This window comes from Palaemon carinicauda, chromosome 19 (assembly GCF_036898095.1).
Source record: "Palaemon carinicauda isolate YSFRI2023 chromosome 19, ASM3689809v2, whole genome shotgun sequence".
Classification (NCBI taxonomy): Eukaryota; Metazoa; Arthropoda; class Malacostraca; order Decapoda; family Palaemonidae; genus Palaemon; species Palaemon carinicauda.
The window spans coordinates 7134914-7159450 of NC_090743.1; the positions used below are offsets into that span (position 1 = coordinate 7134914).

At 34.6% G+C, this 24537-nt stretch overlaps 1 protein-coding gene across 2 annotated transcripts in view; it reads right to left on the bottom strand.

Moving 5' to 3' along the window:
• Window positions 1-22312, bottom strand: part of Ino80 (chromatin-remodeling ATPase INO80) — a 58124-nt gene extending 35812 nt beyond the window's left edge. For both annotated transcript variants that reach the window (XM_068393111.1, XM_068393110.1), the window contains exons 1-12: window positions 22149-22312; window positions 19345-19463; window positions 14641-14717; window positions 12593-12792; window positions 11455-11625; window positions 10777-10908; window positions 10395-10553; window positions 9383-9541; window positions 8729-8904; window positions 6421-6634; window positions 1771-1858; window positions 1064-1152 (exon numbers count right to left, since the gene is read on the bottom strand). In XM_068393111.1, the coding sequence (XP_068249212.1) occupies window positions 1064-1152; window positions 1771-1858; window positions 6421-6634; window positions 8729-8904; window positions 9383-9541; window positions 10395-10553; window positions 10777-10908; window positions 11455-11625; window positions 12593-12792; window positions 14641-14717; window positions 19345-19463; window positions 22149-22151 (1587 nt within the window). In that variant the 5' untranslated portion in view covers window positions 22152-22312. The remainder of the gene's footprint in view (window positions 1-1063; window positions 1153-1770; window positions 1859-6420; window positions 6635-8728; window positions 8905-9382; window positions 9542-10394; window positions 10554-10776; window positions 10909-11454; window positions 11626-12592; window positions 12793-14640; window positions 14718-19344; window positions 19464-22148) is intronic.
• Window positions 22313-24537: the final 2225 nt, after the last annotated feature.

Genomic DNA, 24537 nt, shown 5'->3' on the forward strand with positions numbered 1-24537 from the left:
GTTGGTGCTTGGTTCATAAGAACTGATCACCTGATAAAGGTGAAAACAGCAGTCATGGATGCAACAGTCTCACCTTGCTAACTGACCAAGAAGGTACCAATCCGTGAGAAAACTTCACACCAAGTCAGAAATCAACAACTGTAGCCATTACACCAAGTCGACAATCACTAACCTATCCGAAGGTATTAACCAGCGTGCGAGTTCCCTCAGCTACGCTCCATTAAGCACAAGGCGTAGGGTGAACAATAAAATTGTTCGTCTACCATACAGTGCTGGAGATCAGTCCTGGTAGGACATGTCACCTGAAACTGCAGTGTCTGTCACACCAGACTCATGATCATTCCCCAGCCCTGCAGGTGCCAGCTGATGCACAGAGCGGTTACTCTCTCCTGAAGGAACTTTAGCAAAAGGCTTTCCCACATGAATATCTTCTTTGTTGTCTTCTCAAGGAAGAACTGATCTATAAAGAAAAAGGAGGGTGAAGTTGCCAAAGGAGCAAGTGAAAGAGCAAACTTCTACTTCCCCCTTATCAACATTTCTTCCTTGCTATCACAAAGAAGTCATCCATATTGGGTAACTCTCCCCGGGCTAACCAGCCTCAGACAGAGGAACTACCACGGATCAAGACAAAATACACTCAAGTATATAATCTTCTTAATCGGAAAAGCATGAACAAAACGCCATGGTGGGAGGGAGGGCTGCTTACAATCACCTCTTAACAAATGGTGCATAACACATTTTGGCTTCAAAAGTTTTGTAACCACATAGGAACAATATTCCCTCCACCACGTACTACCCTTCTGTGAGCTTCACCTTACAAGTGAGAGCACTCAAAAAAGCACACCAACACTTATCACAAACAAAAGTAAGAAGATCCCACATTCAAGAGAGCAGCACAATGGTACACCGGTAGAAGTTTCCGCCAATGACAAAAGTGGTTATTGTGCTACAGATGGGTCAGAAAGACTTTCCCTCACACAACTGCAGTTTTAACTTTTACTCATTCTTTCACATCCCATACCCAACCTATGTCATGGAGCAAAATATATACACTTTCACTAACCTGGAAACATGGTACAAATCTTGCAATCTCTCCAGTCCAGTTGTGAAGTGTTGATGCTGGAGTAATGATAAGAAAAGGTCCCCAGGTATCTGTAAAAAAATATATTAATATATATTTAAGTATTAAAAGCTGGCAGTATTTGTATCAACAACTATTACATTACCTGTGCAAAACCATTACATGTAAAAAATTCTTAATGGAAAGTTAGTGAGTTAAATCACAAATATTACAGGAACTAAAAGCCTAAAATAAATTTGATATTGGAATTATTTTCAAAAAATCTAGATGTTCTTAATCCTTTGCTTTTAAAATGATAAAGCTAATTTTTCATTCAAACTTATCAATCATATAGAATAAAATCTCTTTTATTCACATTACTAGGACCTAGAGGGGTGCAGACACCTGCAAAAATAGAAGTTTTATAATAAAATGACATACTTTAATACCCAAAATTCATTAGATAAATGTTTTTAATGTGCATAATTTTCACAAAAAAAGTCAAACCATGGGAAATAATAACTAATTTTAAACTTATTTGTAGTTTTTGCTAGTTATACAAACCAAAGTCCTTTAACAGGGAGATGATTTCCACATATTGTGTAAGTCAGCATACTGCAAAGTTGGTGTTAACGATAGTTTGTAATTATGTAGGAGAAAAGAGCCATCAAGAATGAGTTAAAAAAGATAAAATAAGTTCTTGTACTTACCATACTGTTCACATATGTGAGCTAGGAAGGCCACTGACTGTACTGTTTTACCCAGACCCATCTCATCAGCAAGAATTCCATTTATACCCTGTAAAAATCAATTTGTTAAATAAAACTTCTCATACGATAGGAAATAAAATAATTACAGTACTAATACATGAAGTTTCCTATTACTTTTATTTACTTTTTTTACTCTTCTGCATACAAACTACCATCTTAAATCTTTGCTAATTGGCAGGTTATATGCTTGAGACTGCTATTATAAACACTGAAGGTACACATATAAGGAAAATGAGTAGTTGTGCAAAAATATATTTCTTAAAGACATGTTAGGACACAATGCATTGCCAAATAAAATATATCAATAGTTATAAAATAATCTAAAATAGAGGATATCTGAGCAGCAATGGTCATTAAAAAGGTTTATAAGGTACAGTGGGTTGTGAGAGGTGGCTAAAGGAGGAAGCTCCATCCACCTGCCTGTTACAGAAAAGTAACTTTTCTCCTTAGGTTTAGGCCTGAGATTGGCGGTCGGATGGGAAATTTAATTTAAAAGACTCCAGTTTATACAGTATACAGTAGGGTCCCGAATTAAGCGTGTTCGAATTACACGATTCCCCTTTTCCACGATCGCTATTTTTCAAAAATAAATTTTCTGTATCCACGAGGCTGTTCAAAGTTCGCGAGTCAAGCACTACAAAATGTATCAAATCTATAGTCTTTTTAAGTATATTGGTAGCCCTAAATACGGTGATTTATAATAAATGTTACAAAACAATATTAACATTACATTTCATTAACATAATTTCATAATGAATAGCCTATTTAAGGATAAAATTCCACATCAACAATGAAATCAACTGTTAACTGTGCGAGTCCAGCTGACAAAATGTAAACAGAAATGTGGTTACGTTCTCGGCAATCTTTATCTTTCTCCAACCTTACGATAATTGTAATGGTAGTGTTAATGATGGTATATTAAAGCATTATTTTTGTTTAGTACAGTATATTTAAAAGCCTTATTTTTCCCTTTGGGCGTTCAAGGTTTTCACGAGTAGACTGGGTTCGTTTATCGGCAGTGAATAGCCTAAACTTCGGTAACGAGTCGTCAATATTTTGTCATATTTTAAACAGTAGGCTATACATTTGATTTGCAAACATTGGTTTTGTAGAGTAGACGGTAAAATAAAATCTAGAGAGAGAGAGAGAGAGAGAGAGAGAGAGAGAGAGAGAGAGAGAGATTTGATGGCAGAAATCTCTCTCTCTCTAGATTTTATTTTACCGTCTACTCTACAAAACCAATGTTTGCAAATCAAATGTATACTGTTTAAAATATGACAAAATATTGACGACTCGTTACCGAAGTTTAGGCTATTCACTGCCGATAAACGATAACAAACCCTTTAATGCAAACTAACTGTATCCTTTGATATTCCTCTATATTTATCACGAATTCCTTCTATACCTCCTCAGACACTCTTATTTCAAATATCTAAATTATTCTTATCACAACTAACACCATCTAGTCATTTTCATTCCATTATATCTATTATTCCTCTGGATCTTATTCCCTTTCCTTATTCTCTTTATTCGATGGGATTCGTTTTTTCCCTTTACCGTCTTTCAGAATCTATTTTTAGCCACTGGCAACCAAATCCCCCCTTCCCCCGTCTCCCCTGCGAGTCCACCCAGCCTATCTCATTACTCCCCCCACCTTCATCCTCCCCTGTTCTAGGTCTGTAACCTTCTGCGTCATAATATCTCTCTCTCTCTCTCTCTCTCTCTCTCTCTCTCTCTCTCTCTCTCTCTCTCGTTATACAATACAGTACTTACAAATAGATGAAGAAACCAAAATCGGTTTTCTTGAAGTGTCAATTAAATACAAAACGAAAAAATTATACCGTGTATTCATCCATTTCAATCATAGCTTAAAATACGGTAACCGATTTCGTCCGCAAACCACTATTTTTTAGGAAACACCATTCTATTCCAGAAAATTTTTACTCTTTAAATGTCAATTGCGCTATAATAAAACATGTACTTATGTTGTTAAATTTCGGGTGTGTTTTAAAAATCGAGTATTGCTAACTTATTTTTGTTTTACTTTTGGCTGTGATCACATCAGCTGATGTCTAGCTTCCGCGCGAATACAATAACAAAGAATTGTTTACACCATTTCTTAACTTATTCAAACCATCTATACAGTTAATATTACATAAACACCAATGTGTTATAACCTATCATATTTATTGTTTAGTACTTTAAAACCATCTCTCTCTCTCTCTCTCTCTCTCTCTCTCTCTCTCTCTCTCTCTCTCTCTCATCGAACGTTATAGCGGTAACCTAATTGTTCGGTGACTTTAAAAATAGGCCTAGTTCTTTCTTCTTTTACCTTTTTTGCATATGTATCCATAATTGAGGTGGGTACAAGTTGACTTATAACTGAAGTTAGGAAAAGTATTTTGGATATGGAAAGGACAATTATCTTTCGTAACAGTTTAGAATTATCGTAAGTTATCACTCTGTCATTAGCGGCAGTTTGCTATTGTGGATTAAACGCATAAGGAAAAAAAAATTTCCAGCTTTGCTACGAATTTAGGAATTTATATGGATACGGTAAGTAAAATATTTGTAATAACATAATGTTTACTAAATGTTTGTAATATCATTAGTTATGACTTAGATCATGTGTGTTTAATGCATTCGTTTGTTTATTATGATCGAAGATGGAGCGTAAACAAATGGAAGGTTTCCGTTTCAGGCGGCATCATAAAGAAAAACATTTCATAAATGGCATTCATTTCATTTATTTGAAAGTTCTAATAAAAAATAATTAGAAAATTGGTAATAACAAATTCAACATATAATCTATACTTGGTAAAATTGCTGTCAATTCAAAAACACAGATGTATAAATGCGTCTGTTTCTTCGTTGTGATCAGAGTTAAACGTAAACAAAACATTGGTTGTCGTTTTCTATTCTGCTTTTTAGCGTGTTTAGGAAACGCATGATATAAAATCGCCTTTATTTTGATAATTCTGGATTTTCAATCATACAACAAGCTAGTCTATAGAGTGATGGTTTTGCTATTCACCAGTTGTATTATACAATAGATATGACAAACATTAAAATTTGTCTGTATTTTGGGTTGTGTTGTAACGGGAAATATATGGTGTTTACACCTATCCTGGTTATAATTTTAACCATTTTTCAAGTTATTAGAACTTTAAAGTATATTAAATGTTTTATTTATTTACAAAAACAATTTGATATTATAAAGAAATACAGTATAGTACAAAGAAAGTATTGGAAATGGGTAGTAAACACATTTGAATAGGCAAATTGCTGGTTGCCATGGCCACAATGGAATTATTTCTGTTAGTTGTGTGTTTCGAAATTCGCGATTTTCCATTTACACGAGGTCATTAATCGACCAAATTCTCGCATAATTCGGGACCCTACTGTACCTAGGAAAAATACAAATTAAGTTCAGTCTATTTGTTCTTATGCATAAACAAACCTTTTATCTTTTAAGATAGACTCCTTTATTGGTAGGAGGAAGCTCCATAGAACAAACCCTTCAAGTTCTTTTCTTCATGGACATTTCATCCTTCCTGGCCACATATGGGAGTGAGGAAGCTGATTCCAACAACCTCCTAATAGCTAATCATATGAACATACAGTCAACTCTTGCTCTTTGCAGGGGGCTAAGTAACAAGAGACATGCACGAAGAATAAGAAACCGCGAATACTTGCTGCCCCTGGGAGGTATAACTCTTAATACCCTATCAGTTCACTGCCCATTGCCTACGTGCAGTCAATTAATACACAAAGGAACACTTAATATTGATTTTACTTGGTTTCTATCGCAGTATAAGTATTTTGTTACTGAATGGAGATATTTCAATAAGCATCTAGTACATGTGCACACTTGTACGCTAGTACTGAAAACTTGAAAAAATTAATATGAAATTGTTGGGAGATAAAATGAGAAGAAAATCAACATGTAGATTATAGAATACCAATTCTATTAAAAGCTATATGCATGAATTCTTGTTATATACATAGTCTGATGGAAAAAAAAAAAAGTAGAGGGCTGGAAACTGCAAGTTGTCTGGTCCTAATGATATTGGACTGGTGAACTTTTCCAGATTTCAAAAGCACTCTCAGTAACCATTTGGTCTTGGGTCACTGTACAGAATAATCTATTTCAAAACACTGTAAGTAATCCGAAAATCCCATCCTACCAAGCCCACTTAACTAAAAACATTCTGATGAATCTATTTTGCTATTAAGTTAAATCTATTATTATCATTATTACTATTATTATTATTATTATTATTATTATTATTATCATTATTATTATTATTACTAGCCAAGCTACAACCCTAGTTGGAAAAGCAAGACGCTATAAGCCCAAGGGCTCCAACAGGGAAAAATAGCCCAGTGAGGAAAGGAAATAAATAAATGATGAGAACAAATTGACAATAAATCATTCTAGAAACAGTAACAACGTCAAACCAGATATGACATATATAAACTATAGAAAGACTTATGTCAGCCTGTTCAACATAAAAACATTTACTGCAACTTTGAACTTTTGAAGTTCTACTGATTCTAATAAGAAGAATTTTAAACGATATAACTTACAAAATAATACAGATTAGCCAGCCAGTTCATTCCCTTCATTTGGTAACTCTTCAGAATCCCCTTGAATATACGAGGCTGGGGATGCTCTTTGGCTTCTCTAGCGACACCCAAGCATATGCCTTCGTCCAGATCCCCTGAAAACTGGTTTATCCGCGCCTGCTGATTGGAATACGCCTCTTGGGCCGTCTTCAGAGCCTGAGCTTTCATAGCCTCACTGAAATATAAACTAAAATGCTAGAAAACTATGATCGCAAAAATGAATAACATGATGTAAATTACAACCTAGTTAAAATTGACTTCATAAAATAATAAAAGACCAGATTCACATAATTTGTAAATTTATTTTCTTTTATTCAACTGAATATTACTTTGGGGCTCACAACTAAAGGCATATTAAACTAACTAAATTTTACATTTATGAAACATACATACATACATATAAAAAGGGGGGGGAACATACAGTATTGGAAATTTCTTTTATAAAACCACAAACCTTCTTTCAAAGCAACAACAAAAGTAAGTCATACAGAAATTTTTATTTTTGTAATAGAAATATTGACCTTATTAGAACAAGAATATCATATACTGTACATATGGAAGAGTATGTTAAGAGGAATTTTCCAACCCTCTTGAACTTAAACTTTGCAAGTTATTCTTTTAATATTACAATAGTTTTAATTCATATACAAATCCCAACTGGTCTCCCACATTTAAATTTTAATCAGGTCGCCAAAATTTTTAAAATTAAACCAAACTTCTAAATGTAGACTCTCAACTTGATCCTAATTCTAGAATTTTGATGGGACTCAGAAATTTTATAACTTTAATTATAAGAGAATTCCTATTTTTAAAATTTCAATAATATTCTTACATTTAGATTTTGTCTTCGATTTCAATAACACTCCCTACATTCAAAGGGAGTTTTAAAGTTTAGAATTCTAATTGAACTTCTATATTCAAAATTCAAGTGGATGCTAAATATAGAATTTCAACTAGACTATTACCGTTAACATTTCAGTGGATCTCCTGACTTTCCTGAATTCCAACCAAACTTCTACACTGAGGTTTTCAACTGAACTCATTTCCATAAAGCATAATTTTTTTAGCTCTTCACCAAAACATGCAATGCATTATCTCTATCCTGTAATTTGTCTTCCTGAAATCCCATCAGGGCTGAGTTTTCATGTTCTATTTTCTAACGACTTTCTTGGCATTCCAACGTGTCTTTACCTTCTTTTCTGTATATGGAGATCTCCTGATGAACTATTCCTCATCCCTTACCATCAAATGCAAAGTCACTCAATATTTGAAACCTAATTTTTTTAGTTTCTGAACAAGTATCTCCTCACAAATTCCTTAATTATAATATATTTCAACTGTAAATCAACTATGAATCTTTACATTCTAAGGTAATCTTTTTAGATGTAAGGAAAGTTCATCATAATCAAATAACCCTATGTTGCAGCTTATTCACCCCAATATGCTATCAACTTCACTCGTTGATACCTACAACAATACATTATGCAACTTCAATCCTTGTTTGTGGTAAAATTCCAAAATTGCTTCTTTCCTATATAATATCCACCTTCTATACTCCAAACCAGTTCAGTCTGTTCTTATTTGACATTCAGATATCCACCTATCAGTATTTCCTCTAACTATGGCCTTACTGTCATAACAACTGAGTCTCTTACCCAAAATTCTAGCTTGCTTTCTGACTTTCATGATTCAAGTACATAAGACTGAAAAGTGACTTTGATTTTTTTTTTTTATTTTAACCAGATATCTGCATTTCTTCTGGACTAGTACATTCAGAATTTCAACAGCTCCAACACTAGACTTAAGAATGGATACCTACACTTGGAACTGAAACTGGGTTCCTTAACTAAGAATTTTAATCACATACTCTCACAATATGAATTTCAAGTTATCTTTAACAATAAGAACTTCAGCTGGAATTCTACATTATGATTCTCAGCTGGACTCCCATGTCTAGTCAACAAGCCTTCAATGCCATATAAATCTCGTCTAAGTAATGAAGCAGGAAATCTCTAAAATACCAAAAACGCTAAAATGAAGACTTTCCCTTTTTCGGAACTGAAAGATTAGCTTACAAAACTCAATGAGATGAGGCATTGATAGCTTATCTCTTTCCAAATTAATAAAATACATACATACATATACCAAGGGACTTCCCCCAATTTTGGGGGGTAGCCGACATCAACAAAATGAAACAAAACCATAAATAAAATGTACCATAAAAATACTGTAACATGAAAATTAAGAAGATAAAATTACTGCTACTTACCAATCATAATCATCAGCTGATGAAGAGGGCATGGGACCATCATCTTCCAACTGTTTCAAAATATTATTTGTATCTTCATCATCTAAAGAGGAAGATCCCATTTTGTTCTTCATAAAATGAGCATAGAGCTCAGGCAAGGTTATCAAGAAGTTAACTTTACGTTGCTGCCTCTTGACCTGAAATAAATAGATTTAAAGTAAGCTACGAGCAATTTTGTTGTGTAAAAACATCAATGAACTTAATGAAAAACCATAGATACGGTGGAACAATAAAGTGAAAAATACAAATTTGGAAAAAGTTCAAATTATTAAAGGAAGTTATAACCTTTAAGAAGTCACAAGAAATCAATAATATTCACATGAACAAATGGATGATTAATTCAAGTGAGGGAAGTAAAATATTTACTATTCCTTAGACCAATTCAGTTCATATTTCTTTAAATCATACGTCTACTTTTCTCAACAAAATTAAGGTTTTGGAAATTTAAATCCTCATGTCTATCCATCTTCTGAATTTCAAGTAAGCAATAGCTTGTGAATACCACAATGCCAAAATATATGAAAAATACCATTTGTATGGTATCTACATATTTATTTTAAATTCATATCATATTTGTTAAAGGCAGGTTATAAAAACAAAAGGTATCCCACTTGCCTCCAAAATTTCCTTATCCATTTTCCTCTGTTCTTCGGCTTCTCTTTCGGCTCTCCGATTCTGTTCTTTTAGAATTCTGTCAAACTTTTTCCACTCTGCCTGCATGGTTCTTGTTAGACGTTTCAACATCCACACTTTATCCTTGACACTTTTCTGGCTCTGAAATTTATAATTTCATGAAGAAAAAGGGGAAAAAATACTCCTTTCACACCTAAATAAGCGTTTCTGATTAGCCTTCTGTTAAAAAAAAGAACCAGTCTTATGAGTCTAATTATAATTAACAGTATTAGAGTAAAAGAAAAATTGATTGATTTTCTTAAATTAAATTAAATATTCTCACCCTAATATCTACGTAGTAGATTATATAAAAAGTTCAAAATTCAATAGATTATTCTATGGATAAAAAAAAGTCATGATGTCAAAACCTTTAAAATTATTTTAACTAAAAATATAAAATCAATATAGCCTCCTGGGTAGTACAGTGGTAACGTGCTCGCCTAGAATTAGCATGGCAGCAGATTGATCCCAGCCAGGACCGTGAGTTTAAGCTGTTTACTAGGGAGGATACTAATGTGGCTGGGCACCACAGTGGGGGGTTAGGCTTACCCGGCTGACGTTCTTGTGAGCATCTATACTGATGATACTGGAACTGAGACCAGACACCTTTACCTTACCTTACCTTTACCAGCAAAATAATGGTACAGTATTTACATCATAAAATACTTCTTAACACTCTGGTGATCCTATGACGCACTTGTATGTTATCCATTGATGTAACCATGAGTGCTATGTAGAAAATTTATTCAGCTTTCTAATGCAATTTTCATTTTCTTTCTATCTTTATTCCTTTGTTCGTTATGCTACGAAACGCCAACTTAATTAGGTTGACACATGACCTCATTACTCCCCATAAAAAATGTTTGCCCTTAGCCAGACGTCATGAGTCTGACAGCAATGTCACAGCTAGGATCACAGAGGGTTAAGAATAAAAAACACACACAAAGTACTGTACCTGTAAGGCTTTTTGTCGACAAACACGCATACAACCAGTTGCAATTCTTTTACAGTTTTGAAGAACTTCCTTTCTCAGTGAAGCCTTTGATTTCTGGCATCTACCAACTTCCTTCTTTGCCATTAAAACCCAGAGCTTATGTCGCCGCATAGCAAGTGCCTGAAAGGAAATAATACAAGCATACAACAATAAGAAGAATTTAAAAATAAAACAACTGCAATCTATAATACACAACTGAAAGTCAATTCTCTTACTAAGGAAATAGGTCATCCTTCAACAAGTTTCTGTTAGATTAAGATGGTTTAATTGCCATCATCTACTTTGTGTGTTCTGAGGAGTCTGTGTAACCTGTAGAACATAAACAAAAATAATGAAGACAAACCTGAGCATCTAACTTCTTTGGCTTTTTATCTTTTTTACTCCCACGGCTCCGTCCCTTCAGTGGAATGGTAAGATCATCTGATGCATCATCAGGGAAACTGTGTAAACTGTCCTCATTCTGTGCCAAAGGACTCTGCAAGTGGACAACCAATAATTTGTCACAAATATTACATAAGAAATAATACATTGCCTAAACTGGAAAATACATAAATGAAAACATGATTAATCTCACTAGGAGAATGAACAGATCACAAACTCTTAAAGAAAAGCCAATTTTGAGACATGGAGAGGCTATGGACACCATGACACAACACAATAGAATGAGGATATAATTTGATTTAACGTGGACTTGATATATACAAATAACACAAATTATGATTAATCAGGATGTAGTGGAAAAACAAACAATGTAATGCACTGTTAAACAAGATTTTACACTAACATCTGCTTCATAAATCTAACAATACAGTAGTGTACTTTACAAATTACCTTTTAAGTTTTACTGTATTTTTTAATATACTGTAATAACAATCCATTAATTATCATTGTCATGAACCATAAGTTTCCATAAATGAGAATGAAATAAAGTACAGTACATTAAACAGCTGAATGTCTCAAACATAATTTTTTTTTTAAATGGCCATACACTTTGAATTAAAAAACACCATTTCATACTTACGTCTACATCAAATTCCTCCTCCTCCTCTTCTTTCTTTATCTTCTTCAGCTTTTCTTTCTCTCTTTTTTCCTTATTTTTCTTACGTCTGGATCCAGCCATAAAACGTTGATGCTCGGGAAACTTATCCACACGAGACAAAAGGCCAGAACTATAATAAAGGTATCCTCGGTTCTGTAAGTATTGAAAAGGATACTATGAAATAAGCATACTGTATTTAACAGAAACATAATAACAGAAGCACAAAAAGAAAATGGTGTGGTAATTAGAAATCCTACTTTAGGAGGGAATGACTATTGTCTTTAGCACAACAAAACAACGGCCTGAATACATAATAGAGAAAACCATTTCGGGAAAATTACTGAATGTAATAACATAAGAATTTAATGTTGTAATCAAATGTCCTGTAAGGAGCAAGGTCCAAAAATATTTAATTATATTAGTTAATACACGGAAAAATATTTTCTCTTCCTATTTGTTACAGGATAGTAATATGCCGTATATTACCAACCCCAAGCATAAATAAATGGAGCCAGTTAGCAGGTAGTATAAAGCTCAAATATTGCAGAAGATTAAAATAATGGGCCTTCTGAGGTAAGGGTAGATGAATTTCTAATTACAGTAGACCTGAATATGACAGACAGGAACATGTATTGGTTAGCAACGCATGAGTGAGGAAAACATACAATGGATGGTTCTTACTACTATAATAAAAAAAAATTAAAATAATATAAGATACAACACAAAACTTTGAATGAAAAACTTATATTTTTTTGAATTATAACTCGATCTTATGCAATCCAAAGACAGCAACAGGAAAAGAAAAATGAAAATGAAGACAAACTGTAAAAAGAAAATGAATAATGAATGAAACAACCTGAAAGTTTTTGTCACAACCAAAACTTTGTATTAAGTAAGGGGCAACAGTTTGGTGACATAGCATCAAGAGGCCTATTTATTTAGCTGATTATGTCTGCAAGCTAATCTCTGTTTCCTGTGATTACCAGACAACACTATATAAGTTGAAACCAATGAATGATTGTTTTACGGAAATCAAAGAGACTGACATGACAAATATTCCCAATACATTTTCATAGAGAGCATTGGCAAAAATGTATTAGGATCAGGAGAATAAACTTACATCTTCATTCTGGTAGAAGTGTGACTGGTCATGCTTGCGTAATCGGTGTTCTCTTAACATGTTTTCAAGGTATTCCTGCGTGAACTCGGAATCATCAATATCATCATCACTGTCTGAATCAACGAGTACTTCCTTCAACCAGTATCTTTTCTTACGAAGCCCTTCAAAGTTGAAGAGGTGACTTTTGTCATTTTCCCTCTCTGAAACAGTAGAAAACAAACTTAAATGGGGAATTAAAATTCACATTAATATACAAGTAAAATATTAACTACCGTAATGCATTTTATCTTAAATTAAAAGTCAGTACCCTCTACATATCCACATAAATAAAAATCCATTCCTCACTTGTCTGATAAAATAATATAACTGAATCTCTGATAACAAAAATGCAAAACAATACTAGGAACAGATAATGAAAAATTATTTGCAGCCAGTTATAAGAAATTTTCATTTACTTAATGACAAATTTGGAGATTTGTATTTTTCCTAACCATACAAACCTGAACCTCTTTACTATGGATATATATTTCAGCAACAGCTGAAACTAGGGGCAAAATTTTTAGCGAGGTGTAACAATAGAGGGAAGCTTGCCCAAGGGTAAATTCTGGGTCAACGCCAGAATTGCAAGATTTAGAAGGGATGGAACATCGTCCACCAGTTCGTAATACTTCCTCTGCCTAATGTAAGGCGGAGGAAGCAAACGAGATGAGTTCACTGCTAAAAATTTTACAGCTAATTTCAGTTGCCACAACAAATACCATTTACTGAGAGCAAAATGAAATACTATACATTGCTAAAGATGAATGGAAATAAATGACATTAACTTACTTAAGGAGCAACGTGATCACATATTCATTAGTCATAACAACAACTACTATGAATGCACGAAATATAAGTATATGCAAATATAATGCAATGCACAAGTCCATTTCAAATTACTTGTTTGAAGAATAAATTACCCTTTACATTTGGTTTCAAATTAACAAAAGAAATGTGTAGTTTTCCTTGCTATAAATAGTAACATGTTTCAAGCAGCACTGGAGCACCCAATGAATCATTAATAAGGTAGCTGCTAACGAAAGTTGACGTGAGGTGGAAGCCACGCACATCAAACTGTTGCCACTTTTGACCTTTGACTAGGAGAGGTGGTTGAGGTGCAAAATTCTATTTAAAGGATGCTGATTCATCATCTTCCTGATCAAAATGACAAGACCCGCATTCCAAAGAGAGGGAGGGAGTGCTTATAGTAACCCCCTCACAAAGGTACACAACTCACAGGCCTTCGATGGTTTTTCCACTAGGAACAAAATCCATTTCACCACATGCTTACCTTTTGGTGCACTTCTATTTACAAGCAAGTGCTCAAAGAAAAGAAACGAGCATAATTAATGATTCAACAGTCAAGAAAGAAGCACAATGGTACGTCCATACCAGTTACATCCAAAGAACAAAGAGTCTATTCTGTAACAGGTGGGGCTTCCCCTCACTCTACCTGTCCTTACTAACTATATTGTCAATGATTCAATGCCCCTTCCAGTGCTGCTAAAATGATATTCATTTTAAAGGATATAAAGTTTGAATATGAGTAAAAACACACTACTGTTTCGCTAAATTTTCGCCAAGCCAATGTGCAAATTTCAATACTATGAATATGATTTTAAGCAAATATTTGGTATATCAGTCTGATACTACATATATGAATTTAAGCAAATATTTGGTATATCAGTCTGTTACACACCTATAGGAACTATTGAACAGTTACTTATTTCTTTTTAAAGTTATGCTTCCACTCCCTTATTGATATGAACCATATCAATACTTCTAGAAGTGTCTGGCTTTTAAATAGGATGAGGATAGCCATGAACTTCAGTTACATTTATAAAGCATAACCCTTTTTCATTGTTTTTCAACAATCATATCTTAGCCAAACAGGTTTGTTTTTCAAAATTTACGTGGAGAAACAAGCTATTACCTAATGAAATAGGTCATTACCATCATACCTTAATCAAAGCCGTACAAGTTAATTAACAATTACACATTTCAGTTACCTTCTTTAGTCCGCGTAATCCCATTTTTAATAGATACTTCTCCTTCAGGTTCCGAATCAGATGCTGTGTCAATATCACTGGAAGAGGTATAACTTTAGGTGATTAATTTGCAAGAATCAAATAATTTAATATTAATAAAGGCATAATACATTATATCATATGATAAATAATGAATGAAAAACAGAATAAATAACAAAATTAAATATTAGTTTATATTTTTCTTAGCTAAACAAACCAAGGTCCTTTAGAATATGGATATGTCTTCAGCGGCGCAGGAACTATCGATGAATTGTTAATAAGGTAGTTGGTTAATAACAGGTGAAATGAGGGGTAAAGCCAAGGCTACCTGCCTGTCACACAATAGGCACTTTTAGCCTCAGACTTAAAAAAAGAGAAGGGATAAAGGACTCGGATTGGTATAACAAGGTAAAATACTAAGTACTTTTAAAATGTTTTATTTTTTTTTGCTCATTTAAAATCTTTTCGTCCTTTAAAACAGGGAGACTTGCTCATTAGTGGGAGTAGGTTCCCCAGAACAAGATTGGCTTATTGAGAATGTCTTTTAAGATTTTCGGTGATCAATCTATTAGGAAAAAGTGTTTTAATCCTTTCATTATACCATATTTTGCATATTGTTCTCCTGTCTGGTCTTCATCTGGTGATTTTCATCTTAATTAGTTGGACAGGAACTTACATTGTATTAAATTTCTTATTCCTGATCTAGATATTAATCTCTGGCACCGTCGTTCAATTAGTTCATTATGCATGTTGCATGGGATTTTTCATGATTCGGACCATCCTTTACATTCAGATCTTCCTTGACAGTTCCATCCAGTTCGTAATACTAGGCATGCAGTTAATCCTAATAGCCAGGCCTTCATCATGAGGCTCAATACTACACAGTATTCAATTAGTTTTATTCCGGTTGTAACTAAGTTGTGGAATGATCTTCCTAATCGGGTAATTGAATCAGTAGAACTTCAAAATTTCAAACTTGCAGCAAATGTTTTATGTTGAACAGGCTGATATAAGTGTTTTTATATTTTATATATGACATATCTGTTTTGATGATGTTACTGTTTTTAAAATAATTTATTGTTAATTTTTTCTCATACTTAATTTACTTCTTTATTTCCTTTCCTCAATTGGCTGTTTCCCTGTTGGAGCCCTTGGGCTTATAGCATCCTGCTTTTCCAACTAGGGTTGTAGCTTGGCTAGTAATAATAATAATACTGTCGAGAAGTTTTATATCTTTAGAGGGCAATTTATCGTGGAATTATTATGGAATAACATAATCACTTGAATGAATATATAACGTTATTTACACATTAATCGCAGTGCTTTACCGTACCTTATAATCATAAATTATAGAATATTACCTCTCTGTACAACGTAAAGTTCATTATTACTAAAAAGTAGTTGTAAATCTTTTGACGGCTATTTATTATGAAATTATAACAGAATAAAATAATCACTTCAAAAAATATAAAGTTTTTTTACACAAAATCACAGTGCTTCACCATCATTTAGAGATAATTACATAAGACTTTTTTTCAAAATTATTCTCTAATCACTCACCAATTAATGGAAAAACATTTTGGTTGTTTAGAGTAAAATACCTTGGAGAATAAAGCAAACTTCGGAAAAAATTATTCTGTAATCAGTAGTAAAAAAAAATAAACATGGAAATGTAGCTTATTATAGGATAAATGAGTGAGTATATCTGATGATGACAAATCTCGTATAGAGCTACGGTAGCGAATCCACGGCCTCGTAGCGAAAGGGTCAAGTGTGAGCAGATAGGTAAGCACGCTTGTACTGTACAAGGGAAAAACTGTATGCAGTAATGTCCTCTGTAAGAAGGGTACAAAGAATGGGGATTCACATTAATCCTGCTCATGATCATTAGATACAACTAGGCAGGACACCATGCTAGTATGTGATTCCTTTACAAATAGCAATCAATCACTCAGAAAAGAGAAATAAAATGGATGAAAAGCAGCCAAGTATGATCATATCAAGAGTTTGTCCATACTGCCCAGCAGCTAAAGTCCAGTGGGCCGGTCAAGGATAGGGTTCCCTGCCAACCCCCCCCCTCCCCCAAAGAAACTACGGACATCTCATTCTAAGTTTTAACAGCAGAGTTCCAGCCTTGCTGAAATCATACTATCAAAGGGCAAGGGTTTATATTCTTGTAGGAACAAAAACTGTCTTCAAAATTAAATAATGTGTACAAGTTCTTGAAGAGGCTCAAAAGGGTTCTTAATTAAATTCATAGAACCTTGGCCAAGTTCCCACATAAGGATTTCACCAATGGTCTGAGAAATGATAAGACTAAAATGATCAATGACCTGCAATGACCTAATACTAATGCAAATCTACACCCCACTGAGTGAGAATGAGAGAGGGCTGACATTAACTACCCAATAACTACCACAAGAGTGTTAATGGGTCCTTTGACTGGCCAGACATAACTACATTGGATCCTTCTCTCTTGTTACGGCTCATTTTTCCTTCGCCTACATATACACCAAATAGTCTGGCCTATTCTTTCCCCATTCTCCTCTGTCCTCATACTCCTGACAACACTGAAATTACCAAACATTTCTTCTTTGCTCAAGGGTTAACTACTACACTGTAATTGTTTAGTGGCTACTTTCCTCTTGGTATGGGTAGAAAAGACTTTAGATATAGTAAGCAATTCTTCAAACCATTATTCTCTAGTCTTGGGCCATGCCATAGCCTCTGTACCATGGTCTTCCATTGTCTTGGGGTAGAGTTCTCTTGCTTGAGGGTACACTCAGGCACATTATTCTATCATTTCTCTTCCTCTTGTTTATTTTTTTTTCTTAAGTTTTTATAGCTTATAAAAAAGAGACTTATTTTAATGTTGTTTCTGTTCTTAAAATATTTTGTTGTAATTTTCCTTACTTTTCTTATAGTTTATTTATTTCCTTTCTTCACTGGGCTAATTTCCCTATTGGAGCTCTTGGGCTTATAGCAACCTGCTTTTCCAACTAGGGTTGTAACTTAGCAATTAATAATAATGATAATACTGTAATAATGTATCCCTCGATCATATATAATATGTAACAGGACATTTTTCTCAAGTGAAAGGTGAAGAAAAAGTTTGTTACTCGTAACAATGGAATGAGACAAAGTAAATACATATTTCAATCATTACACATATTCCAGTCATTAAACTAAGTAATAATTCTATACTTCTAGGATTAATTATAACATTAACACTGTAATGATTGATTAATTATAACATTAATACTGTAATGATAAAACTAATTTGCATTAATTTAGTACTGAATTCATAAAAGACTACAGTATAGTCACAATAATAGTAATTTAATTAAATTATTTTAAACATAAAGAGTAGTTAGTCAAAAAAGTAGATGATATAGACGTACCAGGGCAAAATCAGTATGGCAAAAAAGAAAATCTTAGATAATGGACATAGATGAAAGAGCTAAATCTATGGAAATACAGACAGAAAATGAAGATGCCAAAAGACAGTAGAAAGCACATTTCACATCTAAACACCATACAGCAAAACTAAATTGACCTCAATAAGCAAATAGAGTACCCAGTACAGTAGATACACACATAGGTAAAAACTATCCTCCTTGCAGTTTGTATCTATAATGCTCTCAACAAAAACTATTGAGTTATTGCTTTTGGATTATATGTACTTCTTTGTGCTTGTGCTATTTTTTGTGTTTTGTCCAGTAATGTAGGTTTACTTCCGCCAACTTGTTACGGTGATCCAAAAATGGTTCTGCCGTGTCCTCATTTCTTCACTGGATGGACCACTATCTGCTTCATGGTATTATTTGTGGACCAAACTGCGCGTGCAACTAACTCTGAGACAGTAAAGGATTGGTTACCTGCTACACGGTCACACCATCAAAGTACCTGTACTAGATTTTACTAGTCAAGAGGGATAAACTACTTCTGCCAAGTTTTGTGTGTCTAGGTCAGCCTCTAGATCTTCCTCTACTTTGGTCAAGGTGACAAAGAAACATAATAATAATATAATTTATTATGTTGATAATTTCCTCCACTTTATATAATTTATACTGTATCCACAAAGGGCAAGCTTTTGATACTTAACAAAAGATAAGTCTTTACATAACCTCTCCTCCTGGGATGCCCAGTGTAGTACCATCAATCCAGGGAAGAAGAGACTGAAAGGTTCATATACTTGGCAAGGACCACCAACCTCTTGCACCTCACAATGTTTACGTCTCCAGAAGAATTCAAATTTTATTTCACAGTACTTTAGTTATTTTTCCTTACAATAAGTGTTAAATAATTAGTTTGGTTTGCTATCTTAATTTATTTTAGTGCTGGAATCATTTAGTTATGTTTTGTGTCCTTATAGGCATTAGCTATTACCGTACTACAGTATTTTAACATAGTTTTTTGTCATAAGATTGTCTTGCCTTTGGATTATATCTACCCACTCATCACATGCAGTTCCAAATGACTGAGTGTCTGGGGACTGCAGTCTTCAATTGAAGGCTTAATATGATTGATGGACTTGCAATGAATGAACTTATTATAAAACTATACTTCATCTAAGCAACTAGAAGGAAGGATCATAGAAATTCCAAAAACATTACAGTACAAACATTTGCCACATGGAGACCTCATTACAAAATTACAGCACATTAATTAAAATATGGTCCTTACCTGATAGGTTGGTTGATCACATTTTGAACATAATTCAGAAATGGATCAAGCTTGAGGGCTTGCTCTAATCTTTGAACATGAACTGGTTTCGAAAACTCAACTTCTTCCATTTTGTGAACCTGAAAAACATATTAGGCTATAAATTCTGTACTCAGCATGGTACATTATGGGTATAAATATCGTTAATGCAACATAAATGACTGATGAAAAGGAATACTTTAATGAATAATATGTAAAGTATAATCATTCTAATTTATACAATTTTTCATATGCATATAAACAGTACAACTACAGACAGCATTGAAGATAGGACACTTTTTAACTTAGAAAGGCAACACAATATAGTAAGATTTTTTTTTTTTTTTTTTTTTTGTCAGGTGTATGAGGAAAGAGAACAATGTGTAAAAAGCAGGCCATATTATTCAGTGTATGTGTAGGCAAAGGAAAAATAAACTGTAACCATGAGAAGGATTCAATGTTAAATGACCAAATAATATAACTAACTCTCTCGTGGTAGTATCTCAACAGGTGGAAGGTGCCTTAGTTTCACTATTCTGTTCTGGGACTGAAAAAACTTGCCTAACAGGGTGTTTAATTGTATCCTCTGATAAACCAGATTTTGATATGGTTGCGGAGAAGACTTCTCGTGACTTATGGCGATTTCCAACATCGTAACAAAATGCGAATAGCCTTTTTCTGATAGAATCGGCCAATCGTCTAGGTAATGCAAGAGACGAATGCTATTGGGACGAGCCCAGGTTAAAACTAGAGTGAACACTCTCGTGAACACTTGGGGGTGCTGCATACAGGTCGAAGCACAGTCCCTTGAAGACCTACATCTGATAGGAGATCAGGCAGAAGGTGCAGAGCAGAGATTATAAAAAATCGCTTGTTTCACATCCGACCTCAAAAAGCAAAAAATTTAACAGGGAAATTCATATACTGAAGATGAATTTACTCTTACTACTTCATCTTAACCTTTGTAAGGATTAAGCCACCCTTCTTAGGATTGTAGTAACTTATTAAGAACGTCCCTGTCGCAATCAGTTGGACGGTTCAATAGTTTCGAGACGTGTCTCCAACATCATCGTCCTTGTGAGATAGGGACGGGAGTTTGGTGGAGCCTGTAAGCCTACTCAGCAGCCATTACCTGGCCATCCTTAGTCCAAGCTTGATGGTTGATGGAGAGGGGGCAAGGGCACTGATTACATGTATGGTCAGTCTCTAGGATATTGACCTATCCCTTGACTGCCATTCATGAGTGACCTTTAATCCTTTAACCATAATCAGATCCATTGTACAATAAAGATGTAAATTAGGTCAAGACACTAGATCAGTTAACTGTAACCTAACCTGTTCTATAAGACTGTATTACTGCACGTCAAAACTTTGAAAATCTGCATTTGGGCTAATAACTGAATTAACTTGATTAAGTTAGGTTTAACCTACAATTAGGCAACAACCTAGAGTAGGGCTTTGAACTTCAGTATTACTGATCAGAGATAAAATGATCTATGATGAGTAAAGAAACAAAACCTTAGTCAGTTTCTGACGGGAGGACTGTGTTGGATTGGACTGAATTTAAGAAAAGTAGGTCGTCCAATCCAAGGTGCAACTAAGGGAATACTATGAAATCAAAATATTTTAAAAAGTTACACAGCAAGATAGAAAAGAGTAAGTGCGAATGAAGAAAGTAAAGGACAAAAAAGTGAGGGGTGTATGTGTGATAATAGCCGGTGTGACGGTCTGAACGATCCCCCGGTCTCAGAATTCTCCTTGACATAGTATAATGGTTCTTTTCCACCATTCGCTCGCTTCGCTCGCATGAAAATAAAACATCAAGCTCGTATGTACTGGCAAGCGGTTATGTTGAGCTGCGCACGCTAACATTACAGGAAAATAAAACATCAACCTCGTATGCACTGGCAATCGGTAATGTTCGCGCATGCGCAGGTTATCAAGGAGAATTCTGAGACCAGGGGATCGTTCAGACCGTCACACCGGCTATGGATATGGCAATTTAAGTCGGGTCGCAGGGGGGCATTAGCACCCCAACTGGAAAATAGGTAAGGACATGGCTTTTAGGTTAGGTTAGGAGGGAAAATCTGAGTTTGCTGGTGTTCTTAATGTAGAGGTTTTACAAACGTCTTACAAAATAGGAAGAAAATTCTCGTTTTCTATGCACGCGGGAGGAACTGGCCGCTGATATACAAATGCCCCAAGAGTGGATGCTGGTCGAGACCAAGACAACTTTACAAACATAAAGTAGCACCTACAGAGAATGGTAAGGTTAGGCTAGATTAAGGATATGCAGCTTAGATGTATACTAGTGTCAAGAACTGATTATTATTATTATAATTACTAGCAAAGCTACAACCCTAGTTGGAAAAGCAAGATGCTATGAGCCCAAGGGCTCCAATAGGGAAAAAATAGCCCAGTGATGAAAGGAAATAAGGAAATAATTAAATGAGAACAAATTTAATACTTTTAAAAACAGAAACGTCAAAATCGTGAAATATCAATCAGGAATTTAATTTAAAATATCTTACGTTGGACTTTACATAATGAGGTGGGTTCTTAATATAGACACGGGTGATAAGCTGTACATTGATTAGCCTTTAGGATTAAGGACATTTTTGCAGTCTAGGGACATCAACCAGTCAACCTTTAATACACATTAACATTAGAAAAAACCCGGCAATATTAATAGCAATTAACAAAAGAATAGTTATTGCTCTGGTCAAATGTAACTCGACAAGCCAAAGATCTAGGTAAATAATGCTAAAAATAACCCTTCCACGAACCATTTCAAATCATTTTGCCTCTTTTGATTTATGTGGAGCTCTTCCAGAATGACCTTTATACGAAAAACAACTCCTTTTTGGGCCAAACTTTTCTCCCCAGCACACAACGTCAAGGTGAACTTCGAGTAGGAAGAAAACGAGCTGGGAAAATCTTTATTCGCCATCATGTGCTGCGCCGCCATCATAGATCTAATCTGAGTTATTATCTTAGATAGCAGCACCTCATTTTGAGTTTGGTTTACACTTGGTCAATCCAAGATGGCTGACGGTCCTCCATTATTATTATTATTATTATTAAATGCTAAGCTACAACCCTAGTTGGAAAAGCAGGATGCTATAAGCCCAGGGGCCCCAACAGGGAAAATAACCCAGTGAGGAAAGGAAATAAGGAAATAAGGAGATAAGGAAAAATAGAACATTTTAGGAATAGTAACAATATTAAAATAAATATTTCCTATTTAAGATATAAAAACTTAAACAGAACAAGAGGAAGAGAAACTAGATAGAAAAGTGTGCCCAAGTGTACCCTCAAGCAAGAGAACTCTAACCCAAGGCAGTGTAAGACCATGGTACAGAGGCTATGGCACTACCCAGGAATAGAGAACAATGGTTTGATTTTGGAGTGTCCTTCTGCTAGAAGAGCTGCTTACCATAGCTAAAGAGTCTCTTCTACCCTTACCAAGAGGAAAGTAGCCACTGAACAATTACAGTGCAGTAGTTAACCCCTTGGGTGAAGAAGAATTGTCTAGTAATCACAGTGTTGTCAGGTGTATGAGGACAGAGGAGAATACATAAATAGGCCAGACTATTCGGTGTGTGAGTGTATAGGCAAAAGGAAAATGAACCGTAACCAGAGAGAAGGATCCAATGTAGTACTATCTGGCCAGTCAGAAGACCCCATAACTCTCTATATTTATTTTGTAACTGAAAGTTTCCTTTTCCATTTTTTTGACGCTCTGAGAGACAAGTTTGATTAATTTTAGTCAATTTTTCAATTTCATTCTGTTTTATCTGTATAGTTTCAGTAAATATTTTTGTATTATCTGCATTTGTATTATGGCTGACGGTCCTCCATCAGAGGAAAATAGGCCAGTGAGGAAAGGAAGTAAGGAAATAAATAAACTGCATGAGAAGTAATGAATGATTATTATAAAATATCTCAAGATCAGTAACAACTTTTAAATAGATCTCTCATTTATAAACTATGAAGAGAGACTTATGTTAACCTGTTCAACATAAAAACATTCGCTGCAAGTTAGAACTTTGAAGTTCCACCAATTCAACTGCCTGATTAGATTAATTCTTATATTATTATTATTATTATTACTTGCTAGGCTACAACCCTAGTTGGAAAAGCAGGATGCTATAAGCCCAGGGGCTCCAACAGGGAAAATAGCTCAGTGAGGAAAGGGAACAAGGAAAAATTAAATATTTCAAGACGAGCACCAACATTAAAATAGATATCGCTTTATAAACTATAAAAACTTTAAAAATGGCCACTGAAGAATTACAGTGCAGTAAGAAGAATTGTTTGGTAATCTCAGTGTTGTCAGGTGTATGAGGACAGAGGAGAATACATAAATAGGCCAGACTATTCGGTGTGTGAGTGTATAGGCAAAAGGAAAATGAACCGTAACCAGAGAGAAGGATCCAATGTAGTACTATCTGGCCAGTCAGAAGACCCCATAACTCTCTATATTTATTTTGTAACTGAAATTTTCCTTTTCCATTTTTTGACGCCCTGAGAGACAAGTTAGATTAATATTAGTCCATTCTTCAATTTCATTCTGTTTTATCTGTATAGTTTCAGTAAATATTTTTTTATTATCTGACATACGCTGAGCTTGTATCTCCCTACGTAATTGTTCTATTTGTATATCTTTATTTAGTTGAACATCATTTAATTTTCTTTTAGATAACTCTATCACTTTATCTCGTTCAGTAGACATATCCAATATTTTTTGCTTCATTTCTAATTTCTAATTATCATATATTCTATGATAAGAAAAATACAGACATCGACAAAGAGATGGAGCTGGGGGGGGGGAGAGTGACTGCTCCCCGCACTCTAGTTTTAGGGTGTTTGAATGTGCGTGGATGTAGTACGATAGAGAGTAAAAGATGTGAAATTGGAAGTATGTTTAGGAATAGAAGGATGGATGTATTGGCCTTGTGTGAGACGAAGATAAAAGGAAAGAGTGAAGCGATGTTTGGTGAAATGTCTGGTAGAGTGTCTGTGATTGAAAGGGGAAGAGCGAGAGAGGGTGTGGCTTTATTGCTGAGTGAATGGATGACAGGTAAAGTAGTGGAATGGAAGGAGATATCATCTAGGTTAATGTGGGTAAGGGTTAGGTTGGGTAGGGAATGTTGGGCGTTTGTCAGTGCGTAT